We start from the raw sequence: 13,849 nt of genomic DNA on the forward strand, positions 1-13,849 counted from the left end.
TTCATTGTAGACAAAAAAATGTCTGGGCCAACAAGCAACTAAAAACACTGGTGAACAAAAACAGCTTTGAACATAGCTTGATTGTTGCATACTACCAGAAAAGCCTGCAAGTTTCTCATCACTTGCGAAATAAAACCAACTTGCTGGGGTAGTGAGAAAAGCTGAATCCTGTTGCGCAGGGCCCAAAGCTTGCACGGATGATGGTACATTCCTCTGAGGATTAACGAGTCAACAGACAGTTTTCTTGACGATGTAAAAAGCTTTTCTGCCAAGAGTCTCCGCAGCAAAGACAAGTTTAATTTGTTGTTGGTAACATATGCAGCCCCGTATGCTGTGTTGTATGATAAACAGCTGGCTTTACAGGGAGAAGCAGCTCTGTCACATGCAGTTTTTGTTTTTCCACATATGTCCTAAAAACGTGCTGTTCGTTTCTCAAATCCCTATGAACATATGTCATTGCAATGAATACAGCCTCTTCCTTAATTAACATCGAATATCAGACAACAGATTTACATTCTCTGAAAACATGTCCACTGAATGACAAAATGGCCTGTGAGCTCTTTTCCAATTGTCATATAAATACATAATGAATGCAACATGTTCAGCCAGTGGTGTTAAAAAATATCTGAGTTTGAACAGAATCAGATGTGGAATTTAGTATATTTGACTTGTTCATTGTACAACTTACTGAAAAATCTGTTCTATGAAACCTTATACAAGAGAAACATGGTAAGTCACAAAGCTACACACTGTTGAAAACAATTCTGTCCTTGTGTAGCACTGAATACACTGACAGACTAAAAATAGCCCACTGGCTGGCCTAGATACACTCTTTGTGTGCAGGGATTATGCAATAGAACACCATTTCTATATGCATTATATTTTGCCTCCTTACATTTCTAGATCGACGCTTGACAAAACAAAGGTGTTTACAGCTACATTTAACTTACAATTAACTATTTTGTAACTAAGGTTTAAACGAAGGGTGACCCATAATATGTTGCTTTCATGCAAGCGACCATTTAGCAAGCGTAAATATATAAATAGACTGCATTCATATAGCGCCTTTCTAGTCTACTGACCACTCAAAGCACTTTACAATGTATGCCTTACATTCCAACACTGATGGCAGAGCCTGCCATTGCAATGTGCCAAGCTGATCATCAGGAGCAGTTGGGGTCTCAGTGTCTTGCTCAAGAACACTTTGACATGCTCTCTGAAGGAGCCGGGAATTGAACCAGGAACATTTCGATTACTGGATGACCCGCTCTACTTCCTGAGCCATGCCGCCCCACTCTAAAATTCAAAATGATGCCCAAATGTTTCACTGATGTCTGGCATCAACACAAGTTAACCTGCGTAGAAGTGATTAGGAATATTACACCTGTGCATACTGGCGGCACGGTGGCGCAGTGATTAGAGCGGTCACCTCACAGGAAAAAGGTTCAGGGTTCAAGCCCTGGGGTTGTTCAACCTTGGGGGTCATCCCGGGTCGTCCTCTGTGTGGAATTTGCATGTTCTCCCCATGTCTGCATGGGTTTCCTCCGGGAGCTCTGGTTTCCCCCCACAGTCCAAAGACATGTAGGTCAGGTGAATCAGCCATACTAAATTGTCCCTAGGTGTGAATATGTGTGTGTGTGTCAGCCCTGTGAGGGCCTGGCGGCCTGTCCTGGGTGTCTCCCCGCTTGCTGCCCAATGACTGCTGGGATAGGCTCCAGCATCCCACGACCCGGATTGGGATAAGCGGCTTGGCTAACAGATGGACATCTGTACATACAAGTGTATGCATTTGATTTGTTAGACATTGATGGATATTTCATTTAGAATGAAACTTATCAGTTCTTCTGAATGTGATTAGTTTGAAAATATACAATCTAAGGCTAAAGGGGTTTCAAAATAAAAAGAGAGAAAATGTACAAAAGAGGAGCAGAAGTGTTGAAGAGATAGTCAACAATTTTTCTCAATTTTGGAAAAGATAATACTGAAAATACAAATGATTCGCTCAACACTGTCTGTATCATACAACCAGAGAATCGGTCTTCTCTGAGCATCATTATTATCACCTGAAAACCCCTCAACTTTAATTTTGGTATTCTGTGGCTCTTTTGATACATTCACTAAGTTAGAGGAACCCACCAGGAAACATGCAACATTTTCTTCTCTTAATTACAACACCACAATTATTATTAAGAAGCAAGCTCAGCAGAGTCAGCCAGGGGTGAAACATTTGATGAGATGTATCTAATTAACAACGGCAAGCAATGGCTGCAATGTTGTGAACTTTTAAATTTGACTGTGAACCGTCACACTTTAGCTGTTACTTTTCACAAAGTCCTGACAATCTTCTTTTATCCAAAGAAAAGTCTTTACTGTGGGTGCGGCATTTGGTTGTGCAGAGGCTCGTCAGGCCAAGTAGGTTTGCACATAGAAGGACTTTGATTTAGTGTGATGTTTGAAGCCCGGGAACACACAAGAAGACTATAAAAGTCCTAACTGACAGGAAAAAGACTCAGCGTCACACATTTAACGTCTGACCTTCACCAATTACAGTCGCTGGTTACTAAAGATGTACACACACTTGCCGATGAGCTCACACTTGCCCAGACTCAATTTGTAAAAAATCAAACATGTTTGATATTGTCACGCAGTGCCCACTGTTCAAAGGTTCGATCAGGAGGCAAGTGATTTGAATATTGAAACCCCACTCACTAAAAGATAACGTGGGCTGCCTGCACACGGTGCCTTGCCCTATTCTGTGCAGACTGGTGCAATCTCTCCATGATCTTGAAAATCAGATTTCATAGCCAATTAGTAATTATAATCGGCCATTAAATTGTTGAGGGCAGCATGGTGGCCCAATGGTTAGTGCGGTTGCCTCACAGAAAGCCCTGAGCCCTGGGGTAGTCCAACCTTGGGGGTCATCCCAGGTCATCCTCTGTGTGGCGTTTGCATGTTCTCCCCGTGTCTGTGTGGGTTTCCTCCGGGTGCTCCAGCTTCCTCCCACAGTCCAAAGACACAGCCATACTAAATTGTCCCTAGGTGTGAATGTGTGTGTATATGTGTGTGTGTGTGTGTGTGTGTGTGTGTGTGTGTGTGTGTGTGTGTGTGTGTGTGTGTGTGTGTGTGTGTGTGTCGGCCCTGTGATGGACTGGCGGCTTGTCCAGGGTGTTTTCCCACCTGCCGCCCAATGACTGCTGGGATAGGCTCCAACATCCCCGCAACCCCAAGCACGATAACCAGGTTGGATAATGGATTTAAATCCTCGAGTGTACTCCTGGCTTAACATAAATATCCAGTAATTCGCAGGATATGATGTTAAATCCCTTGTGCCAATAATTAGGGGGCTTCACATAGAAGCCCAGTTTGACCAAACAACTTTGCACACTCATCCCTACATTTAAGGAGAGGATATCAGGCAGTGCCATCAAAAAAGCTCCATAAAACATGGATTCACATGTCTTACAATAACCACTAAGAGTGCAAACATGAGAAATTGACTAGGATTATTGAGTGTGCACCTTCTCTCCCAGCTGTTTTGATGAATTAGACTCACCACATCTCCAGTAGACTTAACAGTGAGTTCTGGCATCCCAGAATCACCACCATTCATACTCACATCCAACATCCTGTTTTCAACTATTTTGCAAGTTGAATCGATCATTGACAAGAGTATCACGGTAACCCCTTACTATCATCACCTGCACCAAACAGGCTCAATGGCCACCTTCCATCCAAAGTAACTGCACCAGCACTGCGCAAACCCACCCAGTGACTAACCCCACTGGTGCCCTTAATGCATGCTTAGGGGTACCGCTTCTGTATGGGCCTCCTAGATGGCTGCCGTCCATCCCTATCTATATATAATACACCACAATATTCTGAACGAGACAAACTGTGCAAGACTCTAAAAGGACATATTGTGTCTAAGAATACTGTAAGGCAAGAATTTAGGGAATAACTGTAATTTTGTGCAAAAGAAAAAAAGGAATGGTTTCAAAAATAGAAAAAAAAATCTGTTCAAATATCAAGCATGGCTTGTGATAAAGAGGAAAAGATTTTAATTGGACTATAACGGTACAAGTAGGTCCTATCCTCCTTGTCCAGAACAGAAGAGCAGGCTGGTGCTGTCGTACCATAGAGTGGCCCACGATGAAGACTGGCAAGTTGGGATGGCGAGCCTTCATCTGATCAATGTGCTGCAGCGAGTCCCTTATGTACACCTGGAAGTCCTTGATATTCATTCTGTCGCCCTCACTCTGACCATGGCCCACTGGGAGAGAGCGGGAGAGACAGAGACACAGAGACAGAGACACAGAGACACACAGAGAGAGAGAGAGAGAGAGAGAGAGAGAGAGAGAGAGAGAGAGAGAGAGAGAGAGAGAGAGAGAGAGAGAGAGAGAGAGCGAGAGAGAGGGAGAGAGAGAGAGAATCATGAAAATTTTTAATGACAACAAGCAAAGCCGAAGATTCTCAGTCTAAAATACAACACACCTAAATCTTGCACAAATTTTTTTTAAACTTCCTCAAGGTGAAAGGGTGATGTATCAGATTTCTGATTATTTTTGAAAGAGAGAGAGAGGGAGAGAGAGAGAGGGAGAGCAAGGAGAACAAGTCAGGGGAACAAGAACACTTTTACATGGTGAATGAAAAGAATGGGTGAATGACAAGTGTAAGCTGAGAGAGAAAAATTAATGAAAGACTTTTTAAACTGTGTGTGTGTGTGTGTGTGTGTGTGTGTGTGTGTGTGTGTGTGTGTGTGTGTGTGTGTGTGTGTGTGTGTGTGTGTAAGTAAGAGTGAGATCCAAAAGGCAAAATGGAAATGAGCTGTACAGAAATGACCGCACGTGTGTTTTTAACAGTGTCGAACTTTAGTATTACATTTTTATCATATTTCCAATTACTTCTGCTCACTCAGTCATCAAAACACCAAAAGGCAGAGACGCAAGGGGTGTGTGTGTGTGTCTGAGCATATTGGGGTGTGTGTACTGTCTCTGAGAGCCTTTGGCAGCTGCGGCTGTGAGGCGAGGTGAGTTGCCATGGATACCAGGCAACCATAACACCAGTGGGGCTCTGAAACATTCAGAACACGTGAAGCTCTCGCCTCTTTCTCTCTCACTTCAACACACACACACACACACACACACACACACACACACACACACACACACACACACACACACACACACACACACACACACACACACACACACACACACACACACACACACACATACACACACACGTACACATTCACATATGCAATCAGGGGCATGACAAAGAACACAACACTGCTCAAAACCAACCATGATCCTTAATAATGATCAGCAACCACATGTTGTGTGGAATACAGACTTTTTTTTCCATAAAACTATGCTAAATGCACACACACAAACATGCATGCACACATGTACACAGCCAAACAAACACATACATACACTTGCACTAAGGAAGGCATGCAGACACACACACACACACACACACACACACACACACACACACACACACACACACACACACACACACACACACACACACACACACACACACAGGAGTGCACAAATTCATGTATAGACACACTCATGAACACATAAGCAAGGAGACCAACACAAAGTGCAGACTATTATTATAATTTAACATGAGATTATTCAGACTAAAGGAAAAATTAAGACAGCCAGTACCGATAATGACCACTTTGACAACTGGCCTTCCCTTCAGCTGAATCTGTGTGTGTGTGTGTGTGTGTGTGTGTGTGTGTGTGTGGTGGTAAATACTTTCTGCACAGACCAATTTTGACGACTGCCTGTATTAATCTGATCAGATGACAACATCAAATTCCTGCCACAACAAAAAGATAAACCTTTCGTCAGCATAGCATCAACCAGCAGCATTATGTTCACGTCTTATTACATCAGCTTCAGAAAAAGGACAATGAAGGACTTGTACTAAAGTAGCAGGGTCCAGTATGCTTTAGTTGCTACTTGCAAATGACAGGGTTCGGTGGAAGATGTGGAACTGGAACAGGCCCCAGTAGACTGCTTCTTTTTCTGTCTGTATGTGTGTCTCTCTCAGACGTGCTTTGCTACTGCTAAAAATACCAGTACTGTCGCGCCACTAAAATAAACCTTGAACAGTCTTCCCCAGACCACGTGATGTGTATTTATGCATTAAAAGCCTTCAAAATTTCTAAATTCATCAACATTTCAACATTCAGTGTACTGGGAAAGTCAGAAAGGGATGCAGGTTCTTTTGCACGGTAGGAAATTTACACCAAGTTCAAGGTCAAGATCAAGTTCAACTTCATCGTCCATGCATACTGGAACACAATGAAATTCTTGTGCTCTGGCTCTCTCTGCCTTAACACAAAGTACACAACGACAAAGGACACAAGGACAAAACATCCCAAAAACAAAAATAGATAAAAAAGACAACACTACAAACCTATACATGGATTACGTACACATCAATTCATACATTATATTCTCATCTCTCTCTCATCTCCTCATCAGCCACTTCTCTGGGGTTGGGTCATGGTGGCAGCAAGCTAAGTAGGGCACTCCAGATGTCCCACTCCCCAGCAACGCCCTCCAGCTCCTCCTAGGAGATCCCAAGGCGTTCCCAGGCCAGATTGGACATGTAGGCCCTCCAGCGAGTTCTGGGTCTACCGCGGGGTCTCCTCCTAGTTGGATGTGTTCAGACAACCTCCAAAGGAAGGCGCCCAGGAGGCATCCTAATCAGATGCCCGAACCACCTCAACTGGCTCCTTTCGACGCCGAGGAGCAGTGGCTCTCCTCCAAGCTCCCTCCGGATGTCCGAGCTCCTCACCCAATCGTTAAGGCTGAGCCCAGACACCCTATGGAGGAAACTCATTTCAGCCACTTGTATCCACAATCTCACCCTTTTGGTCCCTACCCAAAGCTCATGACCATAGGTGAGGGTTGGAACGAAGATTGACTGGTAAATTGAGAGCTTTGTCTTCCTGCTCAGCTCCCTCTTCACCACAACAGTCCAGTAAAACGTCCGCATTACTGCTGATGCTGCACCAATCCACCTGTCAATTTCCCGCTCCATCCTACCCTCACTCATGAACAAGACCCCGGGATACTTGAACTCCATTTGAGGCAACAACTGATCCCCAATCCACAGGACGCAATCCACCATTTTCTGGTAGAGAACCATGGCCTCAGATTAGGAGGTGCTGACTCTCATCCCAGCCATTTCTCACTCAACTGCAAACCGCCCCAGTGCACGCTGAAGGTCACATTCTGATGAAGCCAAGAAAACCACATCATCTTTGAAAAACACAGATGCAATTCTGAGGTTCCCAAAATGGACACACTCCTCTCCTTGGCTGCATCTTGAAATCCTGTCCATGAATATCACAAACAGAATCAGAGACAAGGGACACCCATGGCGGAGTCCGACACCCATACATACATTATATTATGCACACAATATATAGTACACAATAACACAACAATGTTAAGGTGCATATGGATGCATCAGCTGTTGAGCAAACTGACTGTGAAAAGAAACTATTACTGAGATGGGTGGTGTGTGATTTGATGCTTGGGTAATGTTTTTTAGATGGAAGGAGTGAGAACAGAACATGAGCGGGGTGGCTGGTGTCCTTAATGATGTTTTGGGCTTTCCTTTTGCAGAGAGTGGTGTGAATATTATGAAGTTGTGGTTGTTCCATACCAGTGATTTCTGCTGCCGTCTTGACAGTCCTTTGAAGCAGTCTGCAGTCCTGAGCAGTCAGGCTGCCAAACCACACTGTGATGCAGCCTGTCAACACACTCTCCATGGTACCGCCATAAAAGTTCATAAGAGTTTTGGTGCTCATACCAAAACTCCTGAGATACCTCAGAAAATACAGTCTCTGCTTTTCCTTCTTGAGGATGCAATTGGTGTTGACAGACCACATGAGGGTGTCTGTGATGCGTAAACCAAGAAATCTAAAACTGTCCACTATTTGAACAGATGATCCATTGATGAAAATATAGGAATGTGATTTCTGACCTTTTTAAAGTCAACAATGATTTCTTTTATCTTACTGACATTTGATTTGATATACTATATTAATCCCCGTGGGGAAATTCCTCTCTGCATTTAACCCATCCTAGCTGTGTAGCTAGGAGCAGCCACCGTGCAGCGCCCGGGGACCAACTCCAGTTTGTCTTCCCATTGTCTTGGACAGGGGCACAGACAGGAGTATAAACCCTAACATGCATGTCTTTTTGATGGGGGGGGGGGGCAGAGCATCCCAGAGAAAACCCACTGCAGACACGAGGAGAACATGCAAACTCCACACACAGAGGACAACCTGGGATGACCCCAACAAAGTCTCTAGCTTCTTTTAAATCTCATCTTAAAACTTTCATTTTTATGAAATCTTTTGCAAATGTTTGACGTTTGTTTTTATTTATTTATACTGTTTTTCATTTTAGTTCTACTTATTTGGTCTTATTCTCATTTTTGCCTTATCTGGTTTTATTTCTTTGCTAAGCACTTTGTAATTGTTTTAGGAAAGTGCTATATCAATAAAAGTTATTATTATCTACAGATCTGTTGGAACAGTAGGCAAACTGTAATGGGTCAAGGGTCGTAGGAATGCTACATTTTATATATGATATAACCAATCTTTCCAGGCGCTTCACAATAACAGAGGTCAAAGTAACAGGTCGGTAATCATTAAGGCAAGAGAAGGAATTCTCTTAGGTACAGGCACAATGGTGGTTTTCTTAAAACACAGTGGAACCACACACAATGACAGGAACATGTTATAAAAGTCAGTAAAAACCTGAGATGGCTGAGTGGAACATGCCTTGAGGACACAGGAAGGACTGCTGTCTGGGCCAGCAGCTTTATGAGCTTAAACCCTTTTAAAAGTTTTACTCACATCAGCCTCGGTCACCTGTAAATCGACTTCATCTGATGGGCACTGTGCTGCTGTCACTGGGTCCACGTTGTGAGCTTCAAAGCGGGCATAAAAGCTGTTAAGCTCATCCGGGAGAGATGCAGAGGTGTTCATAGCCACACTGGGTTTAGACGTATAGTCCATAATCGTCTGCAGCCCCTTCCACACGGGCCACGAGTCACAGCCACTGTTGTAATTTTCCAGTTTTCCCCCTATGTTGTCTTTTAGCAGCTTCAATGGCTCTCCTTAAGTCTTACAGCATTCCTTGTCCCCTGATTAAAAAAACAAAAATGGTATGCTCCCTCAAACCCAGGCGAATGTCGCTGTTAATCCAGGGCTTCTGGTTGGGTAGGAGCGAATAGTCCATACTGGGATACCGTTATCCACACAGAATTCAACCAGTGACTGATTCAGCATACTCACCCAAACTCCAGGCTGAATCCTTAAAGATTGATGGGCAAAATCCAGATACATTTTACTTGCAGCTGACATGTTTGTCCATTCGGGCCTATTCTTTGTTCTAACACTCTTCTGATCCCCCAGGAGAATTTGTATCTTTAACGCCACAAGGATGTAAAACCTCAAGGTTAGTGACTAAACAATGCTCCTGGAGCTCATCGGGATTCAGTCTCTTGCTCAAGGGCACTTCATCCTGGCAAGCTGTCTGTTGTATGCAGTCATGGCCACTAGAACCAACACCTGAATTGAGATGGTCGGTCAAATCTCCAAGCCATCTCTATCGTCCCATCAGAAGCATATCTATTTTTAAATACTAGATATGCTAGTGTCTGAATCAGGTGAATCTGGAAAACCACAAGCCACTGAGGACAGCTAAGATTAATTTATGATTAGAACTAAATACCTGGGAAAGATGAGAGAGAGAGAGAGAGAGAGAGAGAGAGAGAGAGAGAGAGAGAGAGAGAGAGAGAGAGAGAGAGAGAGAGAGAGAGAGAGAGAGAGAGAGAGAGAGAGAGAGAGAGAGAGAGAGAGAGAGAGAGAGAGAGAGAGAAGTTTACAGAAAGAAAGAAAAATTGCCCACCGGGGCATGTTCCAGTTCAGTATTTTCCATTGAAGAGGGACTTTTACTGAGAGTGGTGAGCAAACAGGCTCTTTGCCGTAGCCCCATCTATTCTCAGCTTTCACTCCCCATTTCATTAGACTGTACTGAAGAACGCACTGCCAGGCTTTATTGAAAACGTTCTCCATAAAATTTTTCCCATCTACATCCAAGGCTTTTCCTGTCTCCTCCTTTCCTCTTTCTCTTTTCATTACTCGTCATTGATCCAGAGAATGGTTTGCTGAACAGGCACACTCTTTTTTTTAAGCAGGGCTGCTGTCCTTGCTCTTCTTTTCCTCTCTCCTTGAGAACAGACTTATGCAGGTATATCTTTCTCTCCATATGGCTCTCCTTCCCCTTCCTCCTCCAAATCTCAAATACAATACAATTCAATACAATACAACTTCATTCATCTCTCACCTCTTTTGGGCATCACATACAACATATGACATAAAAAAAACACAGTATGATATAGAACCACACAGGTACTATAACATAGTAAAGTGCAGTAGTAGAGTGCAATTGACAATTAATGGTCCTTCTGGGTGAATGCCCTGTTCACAAGGAGGATAGCTTCAGGGACTAAGGTGGCCCTGCGCTGGTTCATTGGACACAGGTTGGCACAAGTGGTGACCAAGGGGGAACATCTCAAACTGGGGGTGAAGGACAAGTGTTCTGTCCCCCATAATGTCTAGGGCGAGAGTCTAATTCAAATAAATGTCTCTCTTTTGGAATAGAATAGAACAGAATAGAATGGAGTCAGTACTGGTGGAACTTGCTGTAAGTAAAGCATGAGGGCATGAGTGTATCCCTCTGCTATGTACATGGACACCTACATACCTGCATGGACATCCCTCCCTCTCGCTCTCTCTCTCTCTCACACACACACACACACACACACACACACACACACACACACACACACACACACACACACACAAACCCTAATGCACCAACACAGTACTACTCGTATCCAGCACCTCGCACCACTATTGTTATCACAGAAAGTTGAATCAGTTCATCTGGACACAACGTTTATTGAGAGAAAGGTTTCATCGCTCATCTAAGTGACCTCTTCAGTCTCAACTGTTAGCACTATCACTAACAGCGACCTGTTTATAATCCGCTTTGTGCTGGCTAAGTAATTGGAACAGGCTGTATGTTTAGCACTTAATAGGCACACATAAAATATACTGTACATCTTTATTACTGACTCGGGAAAATATTCTAGAGATACATATTTCTTTTAATATGTTTCTTACTAGTGAAATATTCCTGAGTGAAACAGATGCTTACTGATACTTTTCCATACACTACGTTTTGCACATTAAATGCAGAATAACTTTGCAACATGGGGATGGTGCAGTTAAGTGACAAGTCTGTTTTCAAACTGTCTTCATCCTCAATAATACAGGTAAGAAAACCACAGAAAGTTTAATCAGTTCATCTGTCACCATCTTACAATGTTGTGATTGCAACTATTCCCCAATCCTCTGTGAATAGTACACAAACATGGCCATTTTAACTCTAGTTAATAGTCACGCCAATTTACATATGAAACCGATTTTTGCTTTCGGTTGTTATGCCACTGTATTGCTTATAAAGTTGGGATACCTGCAGTCAGTTGAGCCTGGAGAGGTCACTTAGATGAGTGATGAAACATGTCTCCCACTAAACGTTGGGTCCAGATGAACTGATTCACCTCTCTGTGATCTGTTTTCAAACTGATACATCTCCACCTATTGTACAATCATTCTGTCAATCCATCAACCATACATCTGTCCATCTATCCATCCATCTATCATTCCCAGGGTTTGTATTTCCCCATCTACAGGCATATACCATTCATTCTTAACTTGTGTACGTTTAAATGCTTGTCTTTTATATTTGTCACACTTTGAACTTTCATGTAACGCACATTGCATGGCATTTCAGTATAAAAAGTGTTCTGTATCAATAAAGTCTAATTCACTCATAATGTTCTAAATCAACAGAATTCAAACCAATTATAACAGCTGTTTTTTAACAGCACAAAGTAAACAAAGTCTGCTGTGGATAATTCAATAAAACCTTCAGAGCCCAGATGCTCCCTGCTCTATATTCTATAGAGGGTGTGAAGTGATGGAATATAGGAAATTATCTTCCTGCATGGATTTACAGTATGGCGTTTTGAAGTCAAAAGCTTTGAATTTAATAACTCCAGACAGATTTCTGCGTGTGAAGTAAGAGGTCTTTTCTGGCCAGTTATCCAAGCAGGAGGCAGTCACATGGTTTGAGTTTCACTGAAACCTGAATGGAATTGGACCGTCTCACTCAAACTCCACAGCAAACAATGGATGCAGTGAGAAGTTTTCCTTGGCATTGTTGTTTGAGCCAAGCCCTTAGCATATCCAGAGGGAGGCACACTGCTGTGTACAAAAAAATAACAGATAGACAAGCACTCAGATACACATGCACGCACGCATGCACAAACACACACATAAGTCTCACGTAAAACATACTCAAACAACCATGCACATCTGTAGACATTCATGGGCAAACACACTGACAGACTCTGTGTATCTGAAGAACAGCAACAACTCTGTTAACAATGAATAAATCCTATTATCTAATTACCAAAAAGGGGAGTGTGCTAAACAGAAGGTGAGAGAGAGAGAGAGTGAGAGAGAGATTGTGTGTGTGTGTGTGTGTGTGTGTGTGTGTGTGTGTGTGTGTGTGTGTGTGTGTGTGTGTGTGTGTGTGTCTGTGTGTGTGTGTGTGTGTGTGTGTGTTTGTGTGTGTGTGTGTAAGTGACTTACCGTGGTCGTGAGCGAACACTAGCAGAGACAGCTCCTTCAATTTCTGTGCAATGTCATTGTAGGGCCCACAGTGCTCTCCTGCTCCATGGGCTACATACACCAGGGCTCTGAGAGGAGGACAGGATGGGAGAGGAGAAGAGAAGCAGTGACAAGGGGAGAGGTACAGAAGAACGAGCAGAGAAGAGAAAGGGAGCAGAGGACAGGCGAAAATAAGTGCAACAGTGATAAAACGTGGAGTGCAGTGGAGAAGAAGGTGAGAAAAGGGAAAGGAGAGGAGAGGAGAGGGAAAGATAAAACAAAACAAAAAAGTTAATGTCCAGTTCTCTAGTTGAGGTATGAGAATGAGTTGTAGCTGGACTGGTTAAAAAGGATTACAAATCACAAAACAACATTGTGTGAAAAAGGATGTGCTGTAACTTAACATCAGAGACTTGGTATTACTGTAATGGTTTGCACACTGCAGATGAAGACTAGATGATGGTAAAGCCATCTATAGTTCAAAGTATGGCGTTTCTGAGGTAAAAACCATCTCGTATCTTGGTTTCACTGCAAAGATCCACCTGCCTTCTAGCGAGCTTATCAGCCAGCGTGGAAGGTTTTAACTCATGCTTACGTCCATGGGCGTCAGTTTGTTTTGAAAAGTGCTGGAGACAACGACGGGTTTGACGGGTTCATGCCTTTTTCAGTGGGCCATATGCTGCTGATAGATGTAAACGGCATCCCTTTGAGGGCTGCACTTTTTCATGCTATAACGTTAACCTGCTTACATGGATGACATAATACACCATGGTATGCTGGACACATTTGGGTCTTTTATTCTAGTGTTTTGAAAGTCACTGTCATGTAAAACAATAACAAGTTGATGAAAGCCACATAACCAATATGTCTAAATGATGTCTGTCGAGCACATCATCTACGCATGTTTTCCCGAATACTGAGGCCGTGTTAGACCTGTGGATATCACTACTCCAAGACATAGTGTAGCACATTAGAAACAAGTAATGTTGACGTCAGTGCCGACATCAACAAGGTTGTCAGTGATAGACTTGCCATCCATTGTCAGCCCCCAAATACACT

General features: G+C 43.1%; 1 protein-coding gene across 3 annotated transcripts in view; it reads right to left on the minus strand.

The window, feature by feature from the left end:
- mgll (monoglyceride lipase) overlaps positions 1 to 13,849 on the minus strand; it is a 45,656-nt gene that overhangs the window by 16,824 nt on the left and 14,983 nt on the right. For all 3 annotated transcript variants that reach the window (XM_056273994.1, XM_056273995.1, XM_056273993.1), the window contains 2 exons: positions 12,773 to 12,879; positions 4,134 to 4,270 (listed from right to left, as the gene is read on the minus strand). In XM_056273994.1, the coding sequence (XP_056129969.1) occupies positions 4,134 to 4,270; positions 12,773 to 12,879 (244 nt within the window). The remainder of the gene's footprint in view (positions 1 to 4,133; positions 4,271 to 12,772; positions 12,880 to 13,849) is intronic.

This window comes from Lampris incognitus, chromosome 2, assembly GCF_029633865.1.
Source record: "Lampris incognitus isolate fLamInc1 chromosome 2, fLamInc1.hap2, whole genome shotgun sequence".
NCBI lineage: Eukaryota > Metazoa > Chordata > Actinopteri > Lampriformes > Lampridae > Lampris > Lampris incognitus.